Source organism: Pieris brassicae, chromosome 4, assembly GCF_905147105.1.
Source record: "Pieris brassicae chromosome 4, ilPieBrab1.1, whole genome shotgun sequence".
Lineage (NCBI taxonomy): Eukaryota > Metazoa > Arthropoda > Insecta > Lepidoptera > Pieridae > Pieris > Pieris brassicae.
The window spans coordinates 7,203,207-7,219,880 of record NC_059668.1 but is presented as its reverse complement, the minus strand read 5'-3'; the positions used below and the strand labels follow the sequence as shown (position 1 = coordinate 7,219,880).

At 31.5% G+C, this 16,674-nt stretch overlaps 1 protein-coding gene across 1 annotated transcript in view; it reads right to left on the bottom strand.

Annotated features, from left to right (window-relative positions):
• Positions 1 to 1,446: 1,446 nt before the first annotated feature.
• Positions 1,447 to 16,674, bottom strand: part of LOC123708840 — a 37,379-nt gene continuing 22,151 nt past the window's right edge. The window contains exons 2-6 of the mRNA XM_045659765.1: positions 11,149 to 11,321; positions 9,315 to 9,498; positions 8,458 to 8,597; positions 7,720 to 7,945; positions 1,447 to 5,717 (exon numbers count right to left, since the gene is read on the bottom strand). Of these exons, the coding sequence (XP_045515721.1) occupies positions 5,626 to 5,717; positions 7,720 to 7,945; positions 8,458 to 8,597; positions 9,315 to 9,498; positions 11,149 to 11,321 (815 nt within the window). The 3' untranslated portion in view covers positions 1,447 to 5,625. The remainder of the gene's footprint in view (positions 5,718 to 7,719; positions 7,946 to 8,457; positions 8,598 to 9,314; positions 9,499 to 11,148; positions 11,322 to 16,674) is intronic.

Sequence of the window (16,674 nt, the reverse complement as noted above, 5' to 3'; positions counted from 1 at the left end):
TTATGTAAGTAGAATGTACTAAATACTTTCATATGTAAAATTAGTTTCTTTAATATTACACATAATTTAATGAACATCAATATGTTTTAATACTTTTGTTGAAATTTACTGTAAATCACAAGAAGACGATCAGAGATATCATGTTCCAATAAATATCTACCTTCAATGGAATAATCCTGAGAAATTTACTAACACGGTGTTAGAAAATTAAGAAGGTATTTTGTGAATTCCACCTCTTACACTGATCAAACTATATAACCTAATTAGATATAATTATATACTTCATTGTTATAAACATATACTTACGCACCAGCGAAGCCACGGCCTACTACTACTTTCTCATATTTCGACTTGAATAACTCCAGTATAAATGGTGATTAATTAACCACTATTTAAATAATACATGTAAACTTTATAATATGTATATACATATATATGTACGTATATGAAATCTCATAATCTCCTATGAGACATGGAGTCTATGCTCTTCAGCATATGTTTAGGTTTTAAAACATATGGACTCTATCAAGTATTACTTGTACATAAGTTAATAAGAAAAAGAATAAAAATCCATTGGTTTCGCAAAGGTTCGAACACACAAAGTAATTTATAAAATAACAGGTTTAACCACAGGCCTAATCGTACTTTTGTATATTTGTATACAAAAAATGTAACAAAATTTTTAACCACACCCATTAATAATATCTTAAATTAAAGTGAAAAATTTACAACTTTTTTCATTTCTTTACAACTTTTCCTTTCACGGCATTAGCATTGTTAACTCGGATGAAAGCGCCATTGTTTTATTTCAATTATTTTCCTTAGAATTTGTATAAAAAGCTATGATGGAACGGACGGAATGGTTATCAAAAACCAGTTTCGGTACATATTTTTATATATATTTTAATCAAGTTTTTAATAATATCATAGGACAAGACTACTAATTACAATAATAACGAAAAGGATTTATAGTAACAACATATAAAATGGCATAGAAACGTGGTTTAAAAATGAATAATGAACTGAACTTCTTCAGTTCTCAGATCACACTGTGTTTTTTGCATGGTATTATAAACATCACGTTCTAATTATAAAACTTATTGAGGGAAAAAAAGGTTAAAAATAGTCAGAGATAATATGTTAAATGTTTTGTAAATAGGATAATATTAAGTAAAGGTAAATTAATTATGTTATTTTATTTAAAAAAAACAGTTTTAGCTTCTTACTTATGGTTTGTCTATTATTATGTTTACTTATTTATATGTTAAACTTTCTTGCTCAATATGCTGAGCGTATTTTGATGAAATTATACATTTATTACAAGGGTAACTTTGCTAACTACATCGAGTCAGTTAACTAACATTAACGAACGAGTTTATAACTCGTATCTATTCAGTACTAAACCGGGGTTTGGATAATAATTAAAACCACAAAATATGATTTACATTTATTCGCCACGACGACATTCAATGACAATATACATCGTATTAGTACAGCAATGATGACAACAGTGAGCGACATATCAATAAATTATTAATGCAATTAACAAATTCAACTCATTATTCAATCATTAATAAATGAAATTAATATTTTAATACGAATATGTTCGCTTTGATGTAAAATACTCATTCTAAATTACTCAATGCATGGTATTGGGAACATTCGTAATTAAATACATAAATACGTTTGGAAAGTTTTGTTTCTGCTTCGAGTCTTATTCAATTTCACATACAAGTTAAATATATGATTTAACTACGCGGTACGGTACATTTTACACTTGATGCACGCTTGCGATATCTTCTTTCCTTTTTATCTTCTATAATGTATATTCTGTTCGTAGAGAATACAAGCAAATAATAGTCGCTCAAACGTTATCATCATATAAATGAATACATGTATCACAGAGTAATTTGATAGTGCTAGGAATTGACAATAAACACCAAAGGGACAATCACAACAAATTATCGGACACATAAAATTGAACTGAGTTGCCATAGTATATAAATAGAAGTTGACTTTTAAATTGTCGGAAAATGTTGGTATCTCGTAGACAGTAGACACTGACAATGCGTTGCATTTAATTACATCTTTATAACACGAACAATATTTTTTAAACATCGTTGGACATATATTTGGAGTATATATGTCCAACGATTTCAAATATATATATATATCGACCTTATTCAAAGACACAAGCCCAGTTTAATAATGTTTTGTGAAGATTTACTCCTTGGAAAACCACAAGTATTTTATAGACAAATTATTGAAATTATGTAGTACACGGTTAGTTCGATCATATGTATTCTTATATCTCGCAAAGACAGGTCTAAATAAAAGACAGCGATTGCAATGTAATATACACTACATTTCTTTAACAGCCTTTCCATTGTTGTTCTACATACAAACCATATACTTGGATTACATTTAAGAGGCCAAAGACATTTCAAAACAACTAATAATAAAACTAACCACTAAAAGCCACTCAGTTCTATTCGAATGAAAAATATAGAATTTATACAACATTTATTAATTTATTAAACTACCTATACTAAGTCTAAACGAAATAAAAGAATTTGGCACATATCACTTAGTTTATGTACGCCCTGTTTTACATCTTTTCATAGTGCAATAAAAATTAAAGTTGTATAAGGTTCAATAAACTTGACATTCCTTTCAAGGGATTGGTAAGGAAATAAACTTTTTCGCAACAATTTTTTATTGTAAATCAGTCGACTCAAAATGTCTATTGTGTCTCTGTTCTATGTGAAACTAGAGTTCCATTCTACTACAATATAAAGTAATCAATTGCTTCATACGGCTGTAAGGCTGACAATAATACTTGTAAGTAATCCAAAAACAATTGATCTCCCAATTACTAACTAAAGATCTCGAGTTAGAGAGTCTAACTGACAGAACGAAATAGATTGGATAAAACAATTTATCACTGTTAAATATTCTAGTTTATGTGTAAGTGTCAATCACCATAGTGTATACTTGATAAACATGACCAGAGTACATTAAAGCTTCATCCACAAAGCTCTTAATTTCCTTGGAACAAAGCGCTTTATTAAAAGAAAAGGTTTTATGCTCCTTGTTTATCGTTTACGGCAAATTGAAAGTAATGGTATTAGACTAATATGCCATTCCGTACTGAGCGTAACACACCAACGGATTAAGTTGGGAAAGGCGATTGGCTCAAACAGTTCGAAGTGAATTAATGATGCTTATACAGGTAATCTTCTTAGAAGTTCTGTTTTTCGTATTTTTAAAAAGTGTTGCAGCTCCACTGTAATGTATATAAGTAAATGGATAGCTTTATGCAATTCCAATGTATCATTTTAATGGTAGGTTCAGTGCTTATTAGTTTATCATCACCTGCTGCTTAATTTCTTGGCCAGTAAGTTTTAGATCTCAAAAACATGGATCGTTGCCTCAATGACTTTATATTATAGTGTTTTGAAATAGTTTTATTTATTAATATTATGTTATATTTTCCCAAGTTACTATGGACCACTAAGCTAATTATATTCTTTTGACTTGGACTAAAGCTTTCAAGTTTTCGTTAATTTTTACATTAAACTTCATGCATAAAAAATATCTTTAGCGGCTTTACTCTGGGGGATTCGCGCTTCTAAAATTTCCATCTAGCGTGTGATTTTTTGTTTTCGCACGTGAAATTAAAAATTTTTCGTGTAATACGAGAAACATTTTCTGGTGCAAAGTTTCAGGAAAAATTAAATGTTCGCAAGCTATTCCCAAATCCATTTAGAAATGAGTCAGGCAACGCAAACACAGGAACTCACCAATTTGTATTAAAGTGCTATTAAGGCTATTCTTTAGAGACTTAAATTTTATATTTATTACCATTTTCATTGCAGATACTTACAAAGAAATACGATTTTCATAACCTAACAAGGATAGAAAATAATGCTAAGATAAAATAATTTTTAATAAGGTTTTATTTAAAAATAGAAAAGTCTAACTGGAACTTAAAATACCATAAGTCTGGGTGCTGGTGGGGCGACAGTCAGAGAATGTCTCTAATTTTTTGATGTTTTAAAGCATAAAGCTTATTTGTCTATAAAAATAATGACTTGCAGATAATCCAACACGGTATGTCATACTCACGCCACGTAATTTATGTCAAGTAAGTTTTAAAATCAGACTTGCATAAAAAAATCAGATTTATCAGAAATAACTTTTACAAGTCAGCTAAACCAGCTCCCAAATTTGGCTATATGATGCAAAGATTGGTAAACTAGTCTTACATAAACTAAGTGATTTTTAGGTTCGTAATGAAATAATAATAGATTTAATCTACTCTTACCTATAGATATAGATTAAGGAAATCCTAGGCCATTAAAACATTTCAAGACTCAAACAAAATTCGTTGCAAAACGTTATAATATTTATATATTTCATATTATGTTATTACTATATTACATTAAATTTTAATTTTGACATTTATATTTTCATAACATATGTATATTAAATAAGTGTTATAAAACATTGAAATTCAGTGCTTCCTATAATAATAATTTAAATATATTACATATTCCATCCGTAAATAGAAACAAAAACCTAAACTTAATTATGATCTCCAGATCTCAAAGGCAAGAATTAATTAAAAATAAATATAATTAATTAAAATACACTTGCACATAATAATAATTGTATAATTAAATATACAACGTGTTACTTGACATATAAGGGCATGATAGTCCATTGAGGATTTTTTTTGTTGTCAAATTCAATATAAATATGTCGACGTTGCCAACTTGACATCTCTATCATTATTTATTAACACCAATCCACAGACTGCAGAGGGTTGTGTTATAAAAAATATATTTCAAACTGTAATCTTTTTATTTATACATATACAAAATAATCATATGATGGTGGAATGACTATATTTTTTTGCCCTTAAGTCACTGAAAAAATAGTAAAATAATAAGAAATACAGGGTGACCCAAGACTATGGGACGTCAAGGGAACGTACCATAAATATAGGAGTTATGATATTTAGCTGAGAGAAGACTTTATTTTATTTATAAAAGTCAGTATTACTGCATTCAATGATTTTTTATAAAGTTACTTATGTCGTCTGTGAATTGGACTACTCTAATGTGAAAAAACACTCCTTTTTTAATACTGCGTACCAAGCCAAAAATTGAAAAAAAAATACCAGATTTAGCGTTTAAGTGCGTTAAAAACCAATTTAAGTCATTCACAGCCTTTTTTGCTAATATTTTTTGAAATCAGAAACACCGATTACAATATAAAAATCAACTTAAGTGTGCATATCAATAATGTTGGAAAAATTAACATATTGTATGTACAATGAAAATTATTAAAATATAATACTCTATGACTGTTAATTGAATATTTCTATAAATATTCAAATTAATTCCCTCAAATTTTATAAATATTGTTTTAATAAATAATTTATAAAAAAAGATTCGTATATTTCATTATTGATATGCACAATCGGATGGAATATTTTATCTAACCATAGTACAATAATAAAAATGTATTCGAGCAATCAGCTTCTGGTGATTATTATTGTACTATGGTACCCTAACTTACTTTATACAATACCGTCACTCCATATATCGACCACGTCGATTATTTATCACTCAAGGCACTGTATTTAGATAACGTATGCACTAACATACTGGCAACTACTGTGGCTGCTGTGATTGAGCTGGGATTCGAACCTGCAATAAATACATATTTCAAGAAATTAATATTATTAAAAACTGTGTCACGACTCATACGGTACAGAAAAATCATAAGAAAACCGGCATGTCTTGAACCTAAACTCGTGTGTCAGGCCGAGCGGGCAAATCATTTACTTGTCTGTCTATATTTAAAAAAAAATCACGAAACACATACAAAAATCTATGGCCAACGGTTACTGGTTGTAGCGTTTTTATTTAATTATTATATATATTTATATATAATTCACCGCCTGAGTAATGTGGTACGGTGCGCAAATGGTCAAAACTAGACAAGACGTCGTATCAATCAAGGACAATTTTAAAGTTTGGCTAGGCCCGAATTAGGTGTTTTGTATTGACACAGATCGGCGAGACACAAATACAATTTTGTTAGACTCCTTAATTTCCTATTATTATTGACAATCCAAAATCTTTCTCTATATTTTGTATTATTTTTCTCATTAGGGATATTACTTTAAATGTCATGGAGAACATGGTGTAGCAGCTCCTTACAAATGTTAAGTAAAACAAATAAAACATGGCGATTAAAAAGAGTATCTATTGCCAGTTCTCCTCTTCCGCTCTATGCCCTTGATTTGAGAACTGGCAGTAAATGTAAAATTAGAAGCATTTAATGTATATTTTTTTTATTGTTTATAATTGAACATTGTGTTACTTAAATGCATAAATGATTTTTGACTTTGACTTTATTCGACAGTCTAAACAAGATCAATTTTTTACCTAATAATCTTATAGGACTTCCGAGTCATTTCCGAGTCCGAGACATTTGCATTAGATATTATGCCTGAGATGCGGTAATATATTAGTTCATACATAATGTATAGTACTAAAGAAATAAGACAACAAAAATCACGGATGATAAATGGACGCTGAAATTACCGTGGACATGATAAATAGCCGAATCGTCCCATTGCCAACAAGGTTGGGGCTAACAGTATAACTTATTTGCAAAACTCGCTGATTTTATTAGAATACTTAATCAGGTTTTTGAGAATGAGAATTTCTCAACCTAATTTAATTTTAGTTGTTGAAATCAGTTGTTTTGATTATCTACGCTTACTACACTACACTACGAACAAACTTTAAGATGGCTACGTCAACTATGATATAATCTACATATACGTATATATATTTAAGAAGACTATGTAGCGTTGACCAATACATGGCGGTATTGAAAACAGGTATGACTAAAGTGATCATTTATTATTTGATTCAAAACGGAACATTGGTTTAATTTAGGTCAAATAATATGAATGAAAAAAAAACACTTTTTTAAAATTATTCATTTAGAAAAAGTTAGTTAGCTTAAAAGTTATGAATCACAATATGTACCCAAAATGTTAAGTTAGTTGAACAGAAGAACAATTTTTTTTTAAATTTAGCTGGTGCATTCATATAAGAATGAAACTAAAGTTTATAATAATACATAACTTCAATCCGTTGAAAAAGTGTTTTCTTTAAATGTGGAAAAGTTAGTTTAATAAAAGACAATACTAAGAATGAAACCTTTGGCACGTTTTTTTTACATTCTGCTGCTCGTAATTGGCAAAAGAGACAGTCCCATTCAAAACGGGACGTCTGGTCACGTTAGGATGACTAACATATTTGCTTACGAGAAAAAATCTACATATTTACGAAATATTCTCAATCTCATTATTTTTCGGAGTATAGTAAAGTTATCAACTTCACAGCGACAGGCTGTAGATGACAGTCGATTAAAATCTCCATACCGCTATTATTTAATATATCCCTAGTACATGTGTTGCGTATTTTTACCCGTAGTATAAAAACATCGTCAATAATTAATAAAAAAAATAGTCTTGATAGTAGATGGAATAATTTTGATATAATTGAATTGAAATAAATGGTATGTAGAAAATAATATCACATACAACGTTTGAGCCATATACTATTAAACTTGCCGGCAATGGTTAGGAATCGTGGATTTTGTCGTATGTATTTTAATTGTCTTTCATACCTGAGGCAGTAAACATAGATAGATGAGGTGATCGAGCCACTGCGAGGGTCAGGTTGGTTGATCGAGTAAACGAGGGTCTTGTAGGCTGCGTAGCCTCACACGTAAGACTTATTGCGGCCCTCACGGTGGTCACTCGAAAGCGAAGTGGCCTCCAACTCGACCGTAGCCCGTAGTCATCAGCCGTTGACACTTCGGTGTGGTCGTTCATTGACATCCATTGCTCCATCTTAGGGAATTATGCCTTCGCTTCGTAAATGTATTCATCATTCCACAACTTTTTTTACTTAATTGTAGTATTATTATAGGTAATCAGGATTTATTTAAAAACGTGCAGGCGCGTCCCTAAACAATAAGTGCTAAAAGCCGCCTATGGACCAAGAGCAAGAGGCTTGTGTTGCTGGCCTCTGAGGAGAACTATGTAATTTTTTAAGGCTTCAAGACTTACGGAAAATACGTGCCTGCTTGATATATAAAGCGGTAGTGTGCGGCAAAGAGGTTGGATAAAAAGCGCTTCTTAGACAAAGGACGTAAAAAGTTGCCAAATTTAAATGTATTACGAAATGTATTTGTATCAAGTTTTTTATATTTGCAAAATTGAAGTTTACTGGAATTTTGTTTTGAAATATAACTCGCCTCAGGTAATATTTACATAGCTTTTTCACAGTAGTAGTATTCAGAATCGTTATTAAAAACAATAATACTTTCAAAAGCAAGATGCGAGGCAAATTTTAACTTTACCTTCTCTGGCCTTCCATCGATATACCAAATAATGTTTGCTGGAGGCATAGCCGGTCCTGTCGAGCAATTCAGAAGTACATCCTCTCCAACTTGCACGCTCCCTGGTAGGCCCGATATCACTGGGTCTTCTTTTAACGTCACTAAAAGATAATTAAATTAATAAATCAACCATAATATTAACATGTGAACTTTTCTTCTAAAATAATAAAAGTAAATTTTTATGGTTAGCCAAAATAAGCGTGAGTTTTTTGCTTTAATAAACTTCGGTGAAGGGGGAGGTATTAGTAAGCCATTGAAATAGAACTTTGAAGTAGAAGATTAACAGCACAGTTAATCAATACTCGGAATAATTTATATATCAAAGGAAAAAGTAGCAAAATGCTTAACGTTATCTTTATCTGTTCAGTTGTTGAATCCTTTACGGATATCAAACCTACCAAAAATCATTGTAAATATTCTAATTAGAGAATAAAAATATCGAGAAAGAATAGTGTATGCAGAAACGCAAAATGAGCGTAATTAAGAGCGGGTCAGTAAACGAGAAAAGAATCAGGGAACTAGATAAGATTATTGTGCGCTGTAATATAACAGCATTTTATAACTGGGATTCGTAGTCATTGTTTGTTGTGTACAATAGTGAATTAGGTCTAATTATTACTGCTAAAGAAACTTCACTTCTAAAGGCTTAACAAAGGCCACAAAAGCTTCTAGTAGTAGTCCTTTTTTGATAGTATGGATCTCTCCAGAAGTTACGAGACGCTCAAAATGGCCTGTCATCGCATCCCCTGGACACCCATTTTAGTGGGTGCGTTGCCGGCTTTTAGTATTAGATATATAGTTAGTAATAATACACGTACCAGCTACCGTTAAATATTTTGTCTGATTCACAACTTCAAACCTAGGCCCTTCAGTCGATACTTCACACGTGAATGATATTCTGGTGTTAAACCGCTTCGGTAGAGCCACACTTATTGAGCACTTGTTCTCGTCACATGTTCCCCTGGTAACGCCACCAGTTGTGTTAAAGGTTCTTGTTGAGGGCTAAAGAATAAAGACAGTTTAATAAGGTTGTTTTTACATATTTAAATTAACGAAAATAAAAGAAAATGCTGTTCTGTTGTTTATTCTTAAAATTTAGCCATCACTAGAGACGATGGCAAGCTGCCGAATGCGCTGTTTTTGATCTCTTGGAGGATGAAACGGGTTTGGTTTAGGTCCGTCTCACCTCTCTCGGACAAGCACAAAAGCTGACGAGGCCACATAGCGGCAAATAATAAACGGCCCAAATATAAGTCTTTCGTTCAACTTCCATTTTGGAGTAGATACTCTTTTACCGTGGCGTTGAAGTGGACAGGCGCTGATTAAAGATTTAAGTTGGCCTATGGCAGTTAGTGCCGGTGACCTTAGAGCCGGTGCATTCCTCACTTAACAAATAAGTGACGCAATACAGCGAGAAAATGCTGCCAGCATTAAAGCTAGACAGGGACCAAACTTTTTAAATCTGTTTTATTTTCTATTCATAATTGTTTATTAATATTTATTAAACTGTAGAGTAGGCCGACTGGCAAACAGATCTGCAGAAATCAAGCAAGGTCCAAATATTAGAATAGATTTTTCCTTTCAACCTTTTAATATCTAGTTTAATGATCTATGTTTATGTGTATACCTAAGTCGATCTGAATAAGGCTATATTATTATTATTATATTATTATGACTATACGTTAATTATTATTTTTCCGTATATATTAAAATTACAACCAATAATCAAGTTTTGCATTCATTGTAAAATGCAATAAAAAAGCGTACATATCAGCAAATAGACATTCAGCTATGAGTACGATAGTTAGGATAACTTTATCAGACAGATTCACTCTCTCGATGTGAAAATCGATATTTTCCTTGAACAAAGGGGTAGAAAGAAAAAAATGTCTTTTGAAAATGGCTCGGCTCACTAGTTATGCTATAACTGAATTTTCAGTTTCATTGGCGTTGCACGGGAAAATTGTGATAAAATATTCTGTTCGCGGCATAAATTGAAGGAAAATGAATTTATAATTTATTGGACTATGTTATTGACTACCTTGCTAATACGGCTATGCGCGGTGATTTTGGCTGCAACTTGTTTCATTTTGAATTTTAATCACACTTATAGGTACAGTTTTTTGAATACGATTTTTAATCGTCAAAAACCGGTCTAAGAATAAAATTATAGAACCTACAAAATATACATTTCTGTTTCTGTTACACTTGTACTTTCTTTTAATAATTTCAAAGTCAGGTGACAGGCTTATCAAAAAATGGAATGGCTCTCAGCCGGAGTCCGAACACACGCCAGGTCGAAAACCGCATATAACGCTAATAATATGCAGATGTTATAAAACAATAATTTCAGACAGTCTTTTCATTCTAACAGGTGGTATACAAGCGTGTTTATTAACTACACTAAGAGCACTTTAAAACTTTAAGTATTCAAGTTTAAGTTTGTATCATAAAATGCAAAATAAACTGCTATTTACAAGAGAAAAACGGCATATTTTCCTGCGGAATGGAGATCTCCATTTTCTCGTCACTTAAATATTAAATTTATTCTCGCTATAGAGACGTATACTAAAAAAAGTCCCTTACTCACTATGTCTCTATTAATTAACGTTAAACATATACTCTGGAAAAAACTATCACAATGAAACAAACCTGTTGGCCAGGCATGTATCGAAAGATTTCGTTGTTATCGCGGTACCACTTCACGGAGTGGAGGGCTGGATCCCCTCTCTCCTTGACGTAGTGGCAAGCGAGGTACGCGTCCCTCCTGGGGTCACCATACTGCGGTACCTCCAGGTATGTTATGTTATGAGCGGTGGCTATCACTGTAAAGAAATAACTTCACTGTATTTAATTATTTCACTCACAAATATGTGCCAGTGGATGAAAATAAAAAAAATAAAACAATTCGTTTTAAATATATTAGGTAAAATACACATGTATCGAATAATTTAAATGTAATACGTATGAATGGCGCCAAGCTCGTCGTCACAGATTAGAACCCATAGATTATAAACTTAGAAAAATGCATGTCTCATAGAATACTTATGGAAATTTTTGACGTGCATCGTAATGTCAGCGATAAACTGTTGAATATAATGACGTCAGCAATACTGGCGTCATAAATTAGTTTGTTGGAATAAGCCATTTAACTTCGACATAAGAGTCTACTTTTTAAAGGCTTCTGCTTGGTTTGACGGCTTCATCGTACTGAGGGTCGCATTTTAATTTTTTAAATGGAATCTCGCTGTTGGCCTTAAGGGTAAAGGCGACAACTCAGCTCGGGCTATTTTGGCGAGCGTACCTCGGCCTGAAAGGGCGTTTTTCTCGCTACTAATACAAGGGCGTCTCCTGTGAGACTGGGACCTCGGCGCGGGGTGATCAATCGCCTGAAGTACGAAGTAAACGTCCACGCCTTCCCCAATTAAGGCGGTTAATTAGCATAATCTGATTTTGATTTTGATTATTATTGGACGCGCTGGCCACTTTTATTTTTTATAAACTAGCGACATTACGTGTTCTCGTTCCACGACCAAACCTGAATCAACTACAGAGTCAAACGGCAGTCATAGGAACTAGAGTCAAATATGAATTTAATATTGATTATCAAAAATTTCTAATATTAAAAAACATGGTAAAGTTTACATATTTTAATAATAATACTATGACAGTCATTATTATCATCGACCATTCGATAGTCGTCAATTTATAGATCTCGCAACATTGGCAAATTAAATAAACAATTCGTATTGACGGTTTTGAACTAATTTTACTTTGATGTTATTAAATGATAATGACAATGGCAGCTGACACTTACGCCACTGCTTCAACATAAAGAATAAAAAGATATATTTAATAAATTACGATAGACTATCAAATAGTTATTTAAATATTATTAATATTTTTGTAACAATCATTATATATTAATTTTCGCCCATAAACACTACTAGAACCGTCCGTTTCATGAAAGAAGTCTCACAGATGCGCTGTGATCGTGCGACGGAATGTTGCCAGTATCGATTAATTACAACTCGCTAAAATTCTTGTGCAATACTATTTTATTTGGTAAAAAATTAATAAAGTAATTGAATTAAAATTAATTTTTAATTATTTTAATTATAACTACTACTACTGTTATGAGTGGCTTTTAATAAACGATTCAGTACTTCATAAAGAAAATTAAATAAAAAATACGTCATGCAATTTAAGATGGAAATAAGTACATAAGTTGAAATAAAAACATATTTTAAGTTAAATATTTATGGCATAATTATGATAAATTATTTATGAGTTATTTCAGACATACTGAATGGAAGTCAGTGTCGTTCCATTTTTTCTGGAAAATAAATTAGTCCATTTCTTTTTACATAAAATTGTCTTTATTCACTTATTTTTATAAAATTCATCTTCGAGTTGTTCTACATTTTGACATTGTGTTCGTGAAAGGTAAATCTTAAATGTATCTTACATCAATTTTACTATTTTCTTTTGGGTTTATTGTAGTGAAAACTTCTTTAACATTGTTGTGATTTGAAAATCGATGAACGAAAAAGGGAAAGTAAAAAGAAGATAGAAAGAAAAGAAAGTATTATCCAGTGTATAAACTTTAAATTAGTGTATATATGATCATTTTCTCAAATAATAAAAATTATAGATGTGCAAAAAAATTAAATAAGAAATTATTAAAATATGAAATTTATCAATTTTATTAACATATCATTACTCATACTTTTTGAAGTCTTAACTTCTTACTTCTAATTTAAAGTTTATACACAACCTGACAGTAACAGACTGACTTTCCATAATACGGTTTTTGTATGAAGCTATTAAAATGGAGTTGACTTGGTGTATTGTAAAATGTACAAAATTGTCTATATCATGGCACAGATTCATAAAAATCTTTTTAATCATTATAGTTTTTGTCAAAATTAACAGTCTTAAAAATTAAATTTACATTCGTCTCATTATATTGAAACCAAATTTTTTAAAGGTTTCACTTCTACCACGTATGAATTGCACATATGTTTCTTTTTCACAAGGCTCTACATTTTTTAGTTTGATTCAGGTCACAGTCATATGGTGATTTTCATAAAATTTCAAGTCATTTTGAAATTCTTCTACTGTGTTTAATAAATTCATCGTCATCAATCACCCGTCTTTTGGACCCGCATGAGCAAAAATCTACCTACTCCTAGAAGACTCGGGACTAAAAAGTCCTAGCTCTTTTTCGTTTTGCCAACATTTCTTAGCAGGAATAAATGGATATATTTTTCATTTGAATTTATCACAGACCTTTTTTCAATAGTGCAGTCGTTTCGTATTTCTTACTCTCCATCAACATTTTTCGTTAAGAGACACATCTTTTGAATTGAAACCCACTACTATGCAATAATGCTTTCCTCAAATTTTATATCTTCCTGCACCACTGCACGTCACATATTACGAGTAGGTAGTTCTTTTTTCACAACATATAATTATTTCATATTTATGAAATTGCTCAAAGATCGTATCGTATTCGAGCGTGGGCGACTCTTACCCTAAGTGACAATTTTTTGCGAAGAATTTCCTTTTTGTATTGATACTTATATTCTAGCTACAGTTTTTAAGACATACAGTTCTTAACATATTTTTAATTCATAAATCAGACATTAGAGCAATTTTAAATATTTTATTTTAATTAGAAGTTGCTCTTTATGATTTAAATGTAATAAAAATAAAAACTCCCACATAGGTTGGTAATGGTCTCATAACTTGCAACACTGGCCTCCAATATTTACCTGTCATAATGGCGATTCTCTAACGAACATTATTTAATGGTATCAAAACGTCATGATCTTGCTTTTCTGCTTCACAAAATTCAAAAACGCTGATCTGTCAAAATTGTTGATTTTGGTTCCGCCTTAAGGCGTGGGACTTCTCCGTGTAAAATATTTAAGATTTATTTAGTGCGTCATAATATAATCGTATTGTCGTGAACACAAATATAATACATATATATTTTTTTGTTTTAAACAGTACTGGATAGACGTTTCGATATAATATCACCAGATGTTAAGTGTTATGAGGCCTATTGAAAAGCGTGCGTTTCAAGGAGATCCTTTTTAGCCGACGCTTGAATGAACTCACGTTAAACTATATAGGGAAGATTGAAGAGGGCATGGAGTTCCACTCCTTAGCTGTTTTTACAAGAAACAGCAGAATAGTGTAGTGCGTCATCTGGGGATGTTAACAACTAAGGGGTAAACCTCCAGCGTGCTTCTAGACGAGCGTTGTTTGGAAGGAGATGAAGTAATATCTATAGAAGACTACCAGTGGTACAAATAAAAACTTACTTATTCTAACCTTATACTAGGATTATACTTAGAATAAGGATATCATAATTTCTTACTAATAAACTCGTTATAACGTTGGTATAACTATTCCCACGTTATGTCGTAGGCACAAGACGGCAACGCCGCATTTCATTATTAAGTTAAGAAAAAAACAGAAATTTGTCTGTGATAACCGTATTTCTGTCAGTTTGACGTTTCCAGACGCTGTGATTTTGATTCGAGGTTGTTTATTTTGATAATAATTACCAGTTTTAAAATATTTTAAAATTTAATAATAATAAAAAAAAGGCTGGATTAATTGGAAGGAAGAAGAAAAGGTATGTAGAATTGTAAATGTCGAGTAAAACTGAAACATGAATGTTGCTTTTGTTGAATTTTAATTTGTTTCTTGTGTTCCATTACAGCAGCTTTTTAGAAATATATTACGACTCTATCGGTCCATAATTGAAAACAAAGTTTTAAGTAGGAACACAAAAAAGGAGAAAATGAAGGCTAGGAGCTAAATAACAGAGAAGTGGTTTATTTTAACCTGTATGTGTGTTTCCAGTACCTGTATCTCAAAAGCTACATTGTTTAATCAAATCATGGACAGAGCCTAAATTAATGTTCTCTTATTCGTTACAAAAAGCAAGTAAATATAGTTTTCGTTTCGGGGAAGCCTTATATGCAGATATGCATAATTTCAAGCTCTGGAAAATGAGCACCTTCAAAAACCACACTAATATAATATAAATTTAAAATTACAGAAAGACATTCTAGTGAAGACTTTAGTAATCACTTAAAAATCAATAGAATAATGTAATTTAAATATTTTAAAAATAAATATAATAATGTTTTTGTTGTTTAAATAATTTAATTGTTAAGAAAACCTAAATCTTGAAAATTAGCGCCTTCAAAAGATACAAAGATACACAGCTAAGTAAAGATAAATCTTAAGTTGCAGATAGACATTCTAGTGAAGACTTTAGTAGTCTCTTTAAAATAAATAGAATAATGTAATAAAAAGGTTTCAAAAATAAATAGAACTTAGGGTTCTGTTGGTGGTGGAGGCAGGGTCTATCATCATCATCAGAGCTGATGATTCCTCTTTCAATTCAATGTCTATATTGTGCAAGACTGTCAATGATACTATATACATCTTGGTTCTGTTCTGAATCCCCTGATTGGTTGTTCCATACGCCAAAACATCTCTCAACACTTTTGCGAGTTCTAATGTGGCCACAATTGTATGCTTCTTCTTTATGAGTAGTCGAATTTAGTACTGGTGTAAATAAATAAGGAGTGTAAGCATAGCCAGAGTCTCCATGTACCATGAACTAGTTCCCTCTCAAGACATTGTTTAAACGGCTTCATTAAAAATCCGTCAGTCATAGTTTAGGTTATGTCAGACTTAAACTAGAATGGCAGCTGGAATAACGCTAGTATGAACAGTTACACCGACGGTATACTAGGTTTCCGGGTTTATTAGTAAACATTTCGATTACTCTTAGGTTATTCTTGGTATAACATTTTATACCACGTTTATTTGTACCACTGTAAAAGGCAAGCAGATTAGATAAATTAGACGAATAGTGTTTTTTAACAATTAGTGACACGGCATCGAACATTTAGCGAGTTACCATGACAACGAAGCAACAACAATTTTGTACATTTTAAAATACACCAAGTCAACTCCATTTTAATAGCTGCATACAAAAATCGTATTATCGAAAGTCAGTCTGTTACTGTCAGATTTTCCAATTCTTAATTCCGACGCGCCCTGTCAGAGGCAGTCTCGTTAGCGCTTATCAAATCTGTTGCAACAGAATAATATAAACAGTAGGCCTGGATATAATTTAATGTAAGA